The following is a 14041-nucleotide window of genomic DNA, read 5'->3' on the forward strand; positions in this document are numbered from 1 at the left end:
GGGCCTGCCAGCATCAGACCAATGAAAAACCTCACTGCCATCGCTGGCCGGGACATGTACATCCACTGCCGTGTCATTGGCTACCCGTACTACTCTATCAAGTGGTACAAGGACTCCAATTTACTGCCATACAACCACCGCCAGCGGGCCTTCGAGAACAATGGCACCCTGAAGCTGTTTGATGTGCAGAAGGATGTGGATGAAGGAGAGTATACATGTAACGTGCTGGTGCAGCCACAGCTTTCCACACACCAGAGTGTCTATGTTACTGTGAAAGGTATGAACCTCAATCCTATCTGTCCCCAGTTACCGTTCGTGACAACACTGGAAAGAAAGTCTGTACTTTATATTTAAAAATGTAGCAAAAAAAGATCTAGTTGCATAAGGATTGTTACCAATTTCAAGTGTCAAATAAGCAATTGAAGCCATTTGTTTGAGATGTACATACTGTATTATACCCCAGTATTTGTTGAGTAAATTCACGTGTACTCCATCATTAATCTCTCATTCTCTGGACACCAAGACAGAATCACTTTATCAGTCTGCATGCTGACCCTGTGTCTTTCCATTTGGCATACATGCTGTACATTACATTTGAAGATACATTAAAGCATCACCTTAGTATCTACCTTTCCTTGTGGCAGAAAACTTAGATATGCAGAGGTATATTTAGATATCGCAAACCACAACAAAAACACACTCACATCACTGATAGCAAAGCACCATCTCCATCATCCTGGCCAGCTTATCTGGGGCTCATCTGAATATGCAGCAGCGCTGAGCTGAGCCAGATGATGATAACCTCAGATGGCTCTCTTTCTTCAATGACGCTGCATAATTTGAAATGTCGGGTGGGCTCAACCCTCCCCCGCCTGCCTTCCCTCTCTGTCTCTGGCGGGTCTTGACGTGCTAAGGAGTGTACGAGAGGGAAATCACACATCGTAGACAAAGCTATGCCGCCATACCGCCTCGGCTAATTTGCCTCTCGTCTGCTTAGCATTCCGCCACTGCCGAGAGGGAATCCCCAGGAGCCTATTATGCCTATTTTGTTGTGAATTAAATAAGCGCTGAAGTGCCGCTTATTCCAATGCTATTTTAAATCATTAATTTTCCAAAGCATTTGGTTCTCACGATGGCTACAGTGTCCCCAGAGAGCAAAAGAGAGTAAGAGAGATGTTATATGCATGTTGGTTGAGAGAGAATTCAGCCGCTCTACATTGGGGTGATAAAATATTTCTCTCATTTCTGAAAAATCACAACATAATATATGACAATACTGGGAATAAGTTGTTAAAGAGAGAATTGTGACTAATGAGTTGCTATGAGAGTGCTCAGCCGTGATGTATATAAACCTGTTGTTTTTATATGCACATGAAATGTGACATTTGCTTTCATTGCATCTAAATTATATTTATGTAGAATAAACTGTTGTGGTGAAGTTTTATTGATTTTAAAATAAATCTGAATTGTCTCTTCCCTAGTCCCACCTACCATCCACCCATTTGAATTCCCTCGGTTTTCCATCGGCCAGCGAGTCTTCATCCCTTGCGTGGTCATGTCAGGTGACCAGCCTGTCTTCATCACCTGGCAGAAGGATGGTCGGCCAATCCCAGCAAGCCTTGGTGTTACCATAGACAACATAGACTTTACTAGCTCCCTACGTATCTCCAATCTCACACTGATGCACAACGGCAACTACACCTGCATCGCACGCAACCAGGCTGCCGCAGTAGAACACCAGAGCCAGCTCATTGTCCGAGGTGAGTGGGGGGGTGAGAGAAGTGGGGTGACAGTGATGAGGAGAAAAGAAGGAAGGGTAAGGATGTGATTTCACTGAAGAATCGTGTAAAATACAAGCAAAGCTCCCTCTGTCAAAGTCATTTACTGTCAAAAGTTTTAGGGAGAAAGCAGAGTGAATGCTGGTGACAGTTAAGATATTGAGATATAGAGTCAATATCAGAACTTTAAATAACTGGAAGTCATTCAACCAGTTTTTATCTTAATATTGATCCTTGATTTTGACCTGATATGTCCTGAATACAGTAAAAAAATCTGTGTCCCTCAGACTGAGTTGTAGATGAGAGATTTCTTGAGAACTTTCATTCAGTGAGTAGTTGACACACATTTGAATTTAAATGAATAAATGCAATGTAATGGTTCTTGACTTTCAGTTCCTCCCAAATTTGTGGTGCAACCTAAGGACCAGGATGGCATCTATGGAAAGGCAGTGATACTAAACTGCTCAGCTGAAGGCTATCCTGTTCCTACCATCCAGTGGGAGTACTCTAAAGGTAAACGCACAACATGACACACCTGTATCCTGTATACTGTATGTGCATGTGGCCTACACGAACACAAATCTTATCAACTGTTTTCAAAGTGTTTCACAAGTTTTCAAAGACCTTTAACTAGGCACATTGCCCGTCTTTTCTTTTGACAATCATGCTGAACTATATAGTAAGATTTTCATTTTTTTTTGGTTTGTTTTTTTTTTGGGGGGGGGGGGGGGGGCTGTCCTTCGGCAAATTCATTCTCTGCTGTAGTTGATCTTTTTGCGAATGCCAACACAGCATCACATAATGTCCACAGCCTCGAGGTTGAATGCATAATAACACCCACCTGAAGCCTAAACAAGTACTGTGAGATGAGAAACAACAGCAGTTGAAGGAAGAGCTTTTTATTTCCCTGGAAGTAAGAAATACATGGAAAATTATGAAACTACTACAGTTGCATTACCCCATTGCAGCTGCGTCATAACAAGAAGGATTGCTATTCAAATGAATGTCAGGTGCTTTCGTTCTTATCAGTTATGGCATTGCTTACTTATGCTTATTTGCTATTCACCCTAGCTTCATTTGTTGCAGGTTCCTGATAATGTTTGTGTTGTAATCATAACATTACATTTTATTATATATTTGTCTATTGTATTGAAAGGCAAACTTTTTAGTTGGTAAGATGACTCATTACATTCAGTGGTAGGAGAAGACAAGTGAGATGAGATGCATGCGGCCTTTGAAGAATTTGTTGACGAAGACCAATGACTAGTAATTAAAGGGAAAAATAGCACGTAAATCTTTGCTCCAGCTTCCTTCTCCCTCAACCATTGTGACACCACCAACGTAAATTATTATCCACATAGGTTAAACGCACACATTCTGCTTGGAGTTGAGTGGCGTTAACTGAACATCTTGAATTGATAGATAGCATTTGGACTTGTTGAGCTGAGGCATGCCAACATGATATGGCCTGCTTCCAATGTTATTCTTCAGCAACAACTTAACGTCTCAGAGACCATCTTTTATAGGTATGTTGGCATATCTGATAAGGTCATATCAAGATAATGCACCACCCCTTTTACAGCAGACATATTATAATAAGATTTGAGTCTCAGTAGCTTTCAGACATTTCTCTGATCGGGCAGTAACATTGTATGTTACTGCTGATCGGGCAGTAACATTGTATGTAGTCCAATCCTTAACACTCTGTGTTCTCTGACAGGTGCCGGGGTCCCTCAGTTCAAACCCATTGCCCTCAACTCAGGCTTTCGGATCGAGGTGCTGGTCAATGGCTCTCTGTTCATTAAGCATGTGCTGGAAGAAGACAGTGGCTTCTACCTCTGTAGAGTCAGCAACGATGTTGGAGCTGATGTCAGCAAGTCCATGTATCTCAATGTCAAAAGTAAGTCTTGTGGGAAAACATCTAAAAGCTTGGAAAGTAAATGTAAAATTTGCTTCTAAGGTACTGTAGACAGTAATGTATGCATTAGAATAACTGCATTTAGGGATGGGTACTGTATGTACAATATTTATGTAGTTTCTTCTTTTATGGTCTTTATGCAAACAATTATTAGACACAGATTTTATCTAGTCGACTCTTCTTTTTCTTGCTGTGGCTGTACTCAGCGCTGGTGGTAACTTCAAAGTAAAAAGTTAACGCTAAAGTACAAAGGTTAAGTGAGTTGAACTGGAATTGGCTTTGTCTGTGACAGTCAGGCCACCAGCAAGATGCCGTCATGGTGCTTGCTCTGTGCTTTCTGCCTGAATGAATCCCACGAAAGCAACGCACACAGCCACTGCCACCACATCTCTTGGAGAAAGTACAGCATTTATCCGCTGTGTGGCCAAGGACTTAACTCCCCTCCATTAAGCCCTGAATTCTGCATGCAGACAGGCGCTGCCATGTGGAAAAGAGGGCTGAGGGACGGAGGAAAAGGGGGCTGCAGTTGGAATAGGTTATCCATGTTCATTTCCCCTCTGCGTCTGTCTGTCTTCTCTCTTTTCTTTCATCCTCCTCTCCCATTGCTACATATTTTCTTGACTCCACTCTAGATAGTTTATCCCTTTTTTTGTTTGTTTACAAGAGATACAGACATAAACTCTATGTATGATTTCTGGCTTAGAGTATGTGTGTCTCCATCTAACCAGTGCTATATTTGTTAAGTGATCATGTCCTGATTACCAGTGACATTATTAAAGGAGTGGAGCTAACACCCATCATGCTCATATATACGTACAGCACAGATTTGGATTTTCCTTTTTGCAGGCTTAACCAATCAACCAGATCATATGTGATACATGAAGAAATGAATATCTTATGCAGAGTTGCTTGTCAATTCTTTGAATCCTGACACATTTCAGTGTTTGCTTATTAGTTAAAAGAGAGGTTAAGATCAGTTTTTGTAGTAATAATATATTTTTTTTTAGTGAGAATACTCCCCTTTTCCATTTGAAAGAACATTTAATAAACAATGAAAGCCTAATGCATGATTCACCGTAGCTTCCCAAAGAGAGAGTTGCTAAAAGCATGAACTTCACAGTCTACATACTCCTTCTGTGGCAATACAACGCAATGTCACAAGTACTATATATTCCACAAAAATACTAATTTCTCGGAGTTTGGGCTTGTGCTTGGAGATTTGCACGTGTGGTCTCCAGCTAGTCCACTGTGGCTGGGTGCTCATTTTGATCACTGCTGGACGAGGCTTATGCCCCTGTGGCTCTTATGAAGCCAGAGCACAGAGTACTCCCCGCAGACTGTCTGCCAGCCATAGCCAAATAGGCTACCACTCATGACCCTTCCTGTCTGACTCCATGCTCCATGCAGAGAGACACAGGGGCACCAACTCTCAGCACGGTCCCTTGTGCCTTTGTGATTTACAGTTACATATCTTTAAATATGTTCCTCTGTTGTTTTGTAAGACTCTGGTACCTTCACTGTTGGATGGTATGATGTTCTCAAATTTTGCTAAATCATTGCCTTTGACTGGAGGAAAAGTTTCTCACTAATTATGTTCTTCAGTTCTCAACTGTAAAAGCAAGCATCTTCATTTCATTTTGTTCATTTATTTATTTTTAAAAGATAATGTAGAATGCAAATAGATTATATGCACCATGTTAGCTTTTTTTTTTTATTTTACAGATTTATAAAAGATCATGACAACATCATAAAAGGTCTGCAGGCCAATATGAATATCGGATTTCACATAAAATCACCATATAGAAGGAGCTTACTGGTGTCTGTCAGAGCGCTGCACGGTACTAAGGGTGACTGAACACTCAGAGGTAGTATTCCACTGTTGATTTGTCAAAGAAAATGCAAACCTCATCGACAGCTACAACAAGTGGGGAGCAAAAAGTGTCTCTGTACCCTGCTCAGAATGGCCAGCCATCAAAATTCTGGGACTGCACCAAAATTCTTGCAGAGGCAGACATAACACATTTACTTTATGAGAACATACAGTTTTTGGCAGTACAAACAATTCTCCACCTTTATTTGTGGTTACACTGTGGAGGTAGCTGTGATGTGCGTGTCGCACGTCTGTATGAGCCGGACCCTTGGTGTCATGTGATCATGCAAAAACACACAGCGAGATCTGTGTTGTTGTTGTTTTTTTTAGATATATATATGTATATACAAGAGATTATTGATCTTCAACTTACGGGCTTTGTGTGTGTGTGTGCATGCCAACAGTCCCTCAGGTCCATGCTCTGTCCCTGAAGTGTCAGGATGTTGTTGTGATGGTTGTTCTGTCCTGATTTGTGTCTTGTTGCTCTCTGTAGTAACCTGAATCTCCCTGGGCACCATGGGAGCCACACCTCATCCTGTCTTCTGTGTCTGTGTGAATGTGTGTGCCGTGCAGACAACTAGCTCATTAACCCTTAAAGCCTGTCCATGTGCTTAATAGGCACGGCGTTGAGCCTGTGCAGTCCACCATAACATCTGAGGGTGTAATGCTCAGTAATGTTGGACACTGTGATGTTCTGTACACTCTGTGCTGTTTTTATGTTGATTATCTAGGCCGACCTACACCACTTGAGCAGTGGCAACTACTTAAGAGGCTTAGGAGCCAATTAGGGAGGCACACAAGCTGACGCATGCTGAAGTACTCACGTGATGGATAGTATGATCTTCGCTGTGTATTATTGGCTGTCCAAGTGTGGCTTGATGTATCAGTAAACAAGCAGTGAAAAATCAATAGATTCAGTCAGAAACTCTGAGATGTATGGTATAGACACACGGCTGGTGAAGATGCTGCCAGCTCATATATGTGACACAGGTGAACAAACAAGTTCATAAGCACACACAAAGACAGATGTTTGCACACAAAGCACTGCACACATTAATGCAAAGACATAACGTAAAGGCACAGATACAGTGCAGTCATTACAAAAGACTAATGGACCAGGCGGCTAATGCAGTGGTTTAGATAGATCCTGCTCTGCCAGGCTATTGTGGTGGACTCCCCAGGAAATGAATTGCAGCCATTGTGATGTCCTAGCTTGGCACTTTCATTGTTATGAGTGTCTGTGCATAGGCTAATGTCTCGTCATAATACACCATGCATCATCCTGTATGAACAAAGCCACTGCACTAACAGCCAGTAGAAATTGTTTGCACTTGCTGCACCAGGATGAAGTGTATGTGTATGTCTGCATGTGTAAGTGTGAGCGTAGTTGCACTTGTGTTTATATTTTTTTTTTTTTCATAAGAATTTTTACAGGGGTAGTAATCAGTTTTTGTTCTGTCATGGCACTGGTTACAGGTGGAGGCTTAGACAAGTGATTTTTATGCCGTTTCCAGTCAAGCATCCCTACCTCCAAAACACATGCAATTCAGTCAATTCATTACCAATCCACAGTGGATGCTATCAGAGTCAGTCAACAGCCACTCAATGTTTATCAGGGCCAATTAAGACCAATCAAGCCTATTAGACATCATAATGTCGGCAGACACGGTGATGAGGGCAGAGCACTTAATGAGGCTTCACAGGAGAGAAGTGGAAAATGGTCTTGTGGTCACTAAGCACAGTGTCCTTCAGACAACCATAAGGAAGTCCCCTCTTCCTCTGATCTCTGTTTCTTTCATCTTATTTACTCATCTGCATCAAAGCCCTCTCCCTCCCACCTCCGCCCTGTCTGCAGACATACATTTGGTATCATGCTTCATGTCCAAGCCAATTGTGCAGCTAAGGGAATTATTTCAGTACATTGCAGGCAGCCAGTGAACCAGTCATCTTTGAGCTTTTGCCACAGAGCCCCCACCCCCCAACCCCCTCCCATCCACGCCATCTCTTCCCCAGCGCCCACTTACAGTGTGCCTCCAGGGCAGGGAGCTATATGCATCCCAGCTCGTTGAGCCAGGGTGCCCTGTGGCTCACACTGGCCAGCAGTGACACAGCATGGGGTGAAATGTAGACTAGCATCCCAGTGCTCTCGACATTGGTGATGAAGCCAGCTCATCTGCAGAGAAAATAACACACTAGAGGGGTTTTTTTTTTAATTAAAAATTTTCATTGCATAAAAAAATGTTAGAAACTTTATTGGATACATCTTTGACAACACCAGAAATCCACTAAAGTGCTATAAGGAGACAGTTATACGTACTTATAATAAACACAGGAAAAACTATGTAGCTAATGTCTTGCTAATGTCACAATGCTTCATGAGACAATCAAGAAAAATAGTCCCACCCAGAGAGTCTTCAGCAACAGAAAGCCACAGAAAGGACACTCCATTAACTTTAAATAAACAGTTATGAATAATCATCATTGTCAGTCATTTTCTTTCCCTTTATGTTAATAAAAATTAATCTGGCTCAGATGATGCCTCTGAAACAAATGTTATCCCATACAACACCTCTCACATCTCATTGAACCTCAGAGATGGTCTCACTGCTTTCTGTCTTTGATCATGAATGAATAGCCTCACACTGAAGTAGCCATTCCGCTATAATTATGTGTTACTATAATTCTCCTGACTCCTCCATTTGGCTAATTCTGTTTTCCACATCACTAACACCACCAGTTAGAGACACTAGACACATTTCCTATTTGTATCTCTCTTTTTTCTTTTTCTTTTTCTTTTTTTTTCTTTTTTTTTTTTTTTGGCCCTGCATTGCGACATTCGGGGTGTGATTGTGTAATCATCATCATACTCCTGTGAAAATCAATGGCAGGTCCATGTTCTATTCCTGGCTACTAGAAATGGCCCTTTTTCTAAGAGTAGAGACTAGAGAGAGAGAGAGAGAGAGAGAGAGAGAGAGATGAGGAAGGAGGAAAGAGGAAAGAGAGGAGGGAGGCGAGGTGGGGAGAGGAGTGGAGAGGAGAGACTGTCCGATGCTGGTTGGCATGGTAACCTGGCCAGGTGAAAGGGAGCCTGGGAGAAGGGAGGGAGAGGGGGGCTTTTGTCTCTCGGGAGTAGCCTATCAGCAGCCAGCCTATCCCCCACAATCCCCTGCAGGCTTAAGCGTATCATCACTGCCCTCTGGGTTGCTGTGGAGGAACAGGGCTCTCCTCACCTCCACATAAAAGACACATTGTACTGTGCAGTAGAGGCACACTACACACTCTGCCTGTTATTCTTTGATTTTGCAATGTGAAAACTGATGTTTTCTTTCTTCTTTATTTGTGTTACTATTCACAGAAAGTATTTGATTTCTAAGCATAATCTTAAAAAAAAACATATTTGGGAGTGCTGCACACTGTTTCCTGTCATCATCTTCCCTCTTCCTAATAAACACATCACATCTTATTGGTTTCTAAAGAGGAGCGGTGTTCTTTCTGTATATCTGTGTGTGAAGGACAATGAGCATTATTTAGTCATCTATTTATGCTTCATTTGAACCTGTCAGTATGTCTTAGAAATCTAGATTTTTCATCCCGTCATTGTGCATGCAGCAAGTTATTAATAACACGGTGCAACACATAAAGAAAGATTCCATTGGCAGGCTGAACTAGAGATGATTCACGGTGAATGATGCACTGTAATAAAGAACTTAAAGTGAAATCACTTCTTTTTATGTCTGACGAATCAACCCTGTGAGTTTGCTGTGTGTTGTCTTCAATGCTGAATTAGATATCAGGGCAACTGATGCCTAATGACACAGTGGACTCTTGCCTTTGTCTTCCTTTCCCTCTTCACTCCTCCCTCCAGTCCTGTTACCATAATTCTCAGGGATATTAAAGAAATACATCAACACAACAATTACAGAGCCACAAAGCCTGCCTCAGGGCTGGCTCAGCTGGGCTGCTTGGAACACACAAACACACACACGCACACACACACATGCATACATACATAGACATGAGCTGATGCATGTACAAACACACTCAGACACAGAGAGCAAATTGCATGTGCCTCATCTCTGAGCCCTCCTAATGTTGCGGATGCACTCGCACTGTTGGGCATTTGTTTGCTTTTGTGTCTCTGCTTTATTTGACATTAATCTCAAATGTCTTGTTGAAAAATACGTTTAGTTTAATGTTCACGACGGCAGAGCTGTTGAATGGCTCATGCGTTGAAGTGACAAGTTTGATCAAAAAATTGCATGAAATTAAATGCAGAAGTGCAAAAATGATTTTCTGTGAACCAATGTCAGTAACTGTCGCAGGAAAAAATAATTATAATTCCTTTACGGTTGAATAGAGGATAGCTCTCTCTAAAATGTGCTTTGTCAGTACAGAAATTTGAGATTTCAATTTTTGTAACTTTAATTCATCTGTATATCTAGCATGCATCAGTACGACCTTGAAAAGGTAAAAAAAAAAAAATAAAATGTATTGCTGCCTTGTATTCATGTATTGTTATCACAGCTGTCTCTCAAATGTGGATCTTTCACTTTTTCTACAATTTCATTCTTTCAAGAAACACAACGTACCAGTGTTGCGTTTCAGTCAGAATTAGTACATTTTTACTCTTCTCCCAACTAAAGAGCTGAATTTTCCAGTCCCCAGAACAAGACTCTCACAGGTGATTTCAGTTCAGTTAGTTCATGTCCTCAGTTTTTTATGCTCAAAATTGTTCTCATCTGAGGTGAGATGTTTTTTTTCATAAAATAACACACGATGAATGTCAAATATCACCATTTCTAATATTCTAATATTCAGTATCCCACTCTGCCAGGAGTGCAGACAGCATCACTCTGTGCCACCTCTGAGCCTCTTACACGGCAAAATGAAAGTGGCCGTTTACTAAAACGATAACGTTTAAATAAAGCCTGAGCTGTTATTTTTTTACCCCTCACTTTTCCAAATGTCTCTCACAAAAAATTCATACTTATCATGCAAAATAAATCACCGTTCTTTCCCATAGCCGAGCCCCAAATGGCTGCAGAGTGAATTAGAGATGAGGCTTAAATGTTTGCAACCTCTTGCCTGACACTTCTCATCACATCACTGAGGTCATGCTTTGTGTGTGTGTGTGTTTGCAAGAGTGATCTCACACATTTGTCTTTGCACACCAGGTTGTGTGTGTGTGGGTGTGAGTATGTTGAAGCAACTGGGAGCAGAGGGTTGTTACACCCTCTGCTGTGGGTGTAATGAGGCATGTATGTCGTTAGTGTGCGTACAGTGTTGTGTCTTCAGAGTGTTGTTAGAGCATCAGTGTACCATTTAGGACCCTCAGATGCAAGATACACGCCAAAGCTGTTGTAACCTTTAACACAACATTAAAGGGAAGCTGTTTGTTCTCTGGATACTTTGACTACATAATGTAAACAAGTTTGCTATGTAAGCATAGGAGCTATGAAAAATGTTAGTTGTTAGTTATTTTGGAAAAAAGCAATTAGACATCCTGCATCTTAATAAGCACATGATGGATTATCATGTGCTTATTAAGATGCAGCAGATCAGCACTGCTTTTTGATTGTTCAGCATACATAACCTAACTAGTAGCACAGTGATGTTAAATCCACATGCAGCATAATGATGTCATATGTAACAGAACTATTAGCTTCTGTACTTTAGTGATTCTGATCCTTTTTGACTTTTATTGATGGTTGTTTCGTTCTAGGAATTCACTTCAAAAAGTCCCTTTTCAGTGGCCTGTTTTTTCATAATGGCACAGTTGCCTCTCGTTTTTCAACCAATCGCATGCTGTCTGCTTTTATCGTTAACAAGCCAGCTAACTAGATAGCTCCTGTTGACTACAGCAAAATAGAAAGACGTTTATGTTTAAGATCTTAACTAAAGCGTCTGTCTTTCTCTAGGGAACATCTTTGGCAGCAAATGCCAAATGCAGGGGTGACTAACTGCTGTCTTTTCACTCTGATGTCTAATAAGCTCACGAACCTGCCTAGCTAGTTAGCTGGCAGGTTAACACTAAGCTAAATAAAGAAGATGTCTTTTAATGTGTTTGAAGTGTGTTTATTTGCAGCTGCTCTTTGTCATTGATTGATGAAGAATTACTTTGGCATTGAGATAGCTGTCAATTTGGCGCTCCCTAAAAGACTCTTTTATATATATGATTACGTATTTTATAATATCATAAATTATTTATTTAATGTAAACCACTTTGGGGCTCTGCAGATGTTGGTTCCATCTAAAGTAAACTGAAGCAGAGAAATGTGTGTCTGGGATAGAAGAATACATCAGTTATTATTCCAATCAATTATGGCCTAGAAAATAAATGTAACAAGATACATTTCTCTTTTTCTCCACCTTGTTTCCACACCAGTTCCTGCCATGATCATGTCCTACCCGAACACCACTCTGGCCACGCAGGGTGAAGAGAAGAAGATGAGCTGCACGGCCCACGGTGAGAAACCCATCATGGTACGCTGGGAGAAGGAGGAACGCATCATCAACCCCGAGACCAGCCGCTATGTGGTCTCTGTCAAGGAGGTGGGCGATGAAGTCATCTCCACCCTGCAGGTAGGAGGCTGTGCTACTTGGAAGTGTAAAAGTTAGAGCCATCTGTTGGATCTTTTGTGTATAAGCCACAGCATACTTAAAGATTTTGTTTTATGTATTCTCACTGTTTTTTCTGCTTTTTTGTTTTTTTCTTATTAAATACTGTATAAAATAGTTCTAATGGCACAATTTGAGATGAAAACTCTTTGGCTTAAATGTCCAAGTAAGTAATGATATCTTTACAAGAAGACACTTAATGGGTCACAAGCCAAAAGCTTGTGGAAACCATAAACAAAAGTAAAAGCATTGCCATAAAAAATAAAAATATCTGATATTGGCATTGGAATTTTTTTTAACATCAGTGGATCAGTGGAAATCCACCTACATATTATCATACTCTCATATTATTATACTCTTCTCATTCCTGTGCATTCCCCAGATCATGCCCACAGTGAGGGAGGACTCTGGCTTCTTCTCCTGCCATGCCATCAACTCCTTTGGTGAAGACAGAGGAATCATACAGCTAACAGTGCAAGGTATAGCTGCACCCACTTCAGCTGCTCTGTGATGACACCTTTCAACCTTCACACCAGATTTTACCTTTAGGGCAGATTTTACCTTCATTTCAGAAACGCTAAAATAACTAAGTGTTTGTCAACTCTGTGGCTTGCAGAGCCCCCAGACCCCCCAGAGGTGGAGATCAGAGAGGTGAAGGACAGGACCATTGCTCTGCGTTGGACTATGGGTTTTGATGGCAACAGCCCAATCACAGGCTTTGATATTGAGAGCAAGAACAAGTCAGGTACAAGAAAAGACATTTATGTCTAAAATTAGGTGATCATATTCTGAGCAAAACATATATTTCAAATTTTTTATTAGTTAAAATTTGAAAGCTTGTAGAGAACCATGTGTTTTTGTTGATGAATTATGCCAACATTCACTTTGTGTCAGTGCTTTAATGTAGTAAAGTCTGTCCCAAAGCACTTAGCTAGGTTTGACCTCTCCCCTGACTTCAGCAACCGCAATAAACCTCACCCTCTCTCCTCTACAGCCTCCTGGGATACCGCTCAGAAGACCAAAGATGTCTCACCACAGCTCAACCAGGCCACCATCATCGACCTGCACCCCTCCTCCACCTACAACATCCGGATGTTCGCCAAGAATCTGATTGGCAAGAGCGAGGCCAGCAACGAGCTCACCATCACCACTGATGAAGCAGGTGAGAATGCACTGATGGAGGATGAGTTTTACTTTCTTTACCCACACACCTAACATATATATACTTTGTGTTGTGTTCTGGACTGATACACGATTTTAACTCTTATTTTCAAGTGTGCAAATATTACTACTGTTAACAAATCAGAGTAAGTAAACCAATAAGAAAGGTAACAGTCAAGAGGCAAAAGATTGTAATTGGCTGACGGAGTCAATTCATTAACAGCTCAGTGACATCAGCACCATTGGCATTGTTGCATTATTGAACACATGCTGACCCTGCACTAAAAGCAGAACTTTTCAATTAGCGGCCTCACTGGTAAATGTCACACTACGGTCAATAGACTGATGCTGGACCTGTTCTGCAAATTAGACCCCCCCCCCCCTCCATCTTTTCATCTCCCATCTTTGCCGTCCCCCACAAAGCACTCCTCACTGTTAGCAGCCACGGATAGAAAAATCATCACACTTGTTAAAATCCAGACTCAGACATGACCTTTGTTTAGAGGGACAGAACAGTGTTGTTTTCAGTAGCATTTTAAAGACGTTTGAGACAGCTGTCGTTGATACAGTGTACAGTTTCATAATATGTGCGTGTGGGTGATATGATCTCAGCTCCTGATGGACCACCTCAGGACGTGCAGCTGGAAGCCCTCTCCTCTCAGAGCATTCGAGTCACTTGGCGGGTAAGTTAATCCA

General features: G+C 41.5%; 1 protein-coding gene across 2 annotated transcripts in view; it reads left to right on the forward strand.

The window, feature by feature from the left end:
- dscama (Down syndrome cell adhesion molecule a) overlaps positions 1–14041 on the forward strand; it is a 90326-nt gene that overhangs the window by 60440 nt on the left and 15845 nt on the right. For both annotated transcript variants that reach the window (XM_046410238.1, XM_046410239.1), the window contains exons 8-16: positions 2–277; positions 1482–1760; positions 2172–2291; positions 3499–3678; positions 11952–12148; positions 12567–12663; positions 12801–12929; positions 13179–13346; positions 13958–14028. In XM_046410238.1, the coding sequence (XP_046266194.1) occupies positions 2–277; positions 1482–1760; positions 2172–2291; positions 3499–3678; positions 11952–12148; positions 12567–12663; positions 12801–12929; positions 13179–13346; positions 13958–14028 (1517 nt within the window). The remainder of the gene's footprint in view (position 1; positions 278–1481; positions 1761–2171; positions 2292–3498; positions 3679–11951; positions 12149–12566; positions 12664–12800; positions 12930–13178; positions 13347–13957; positions 14029–14041) is intronic.

The sequence above is a fragment of the Scatophagus argus genome, chromosome 14 (genome assembly GCF_020382885.2).
Source record: "Scatophagus argus isolate fScaArg1 chromosome 14, fScaArg1.pri, whole genome shotgun sequence".
Taxonomy (NCBI): Eukaryota; Metazoa; Chordata; class Actinopteri; family Scatophagidae; genus Scatophagus; species Scatophagus argus.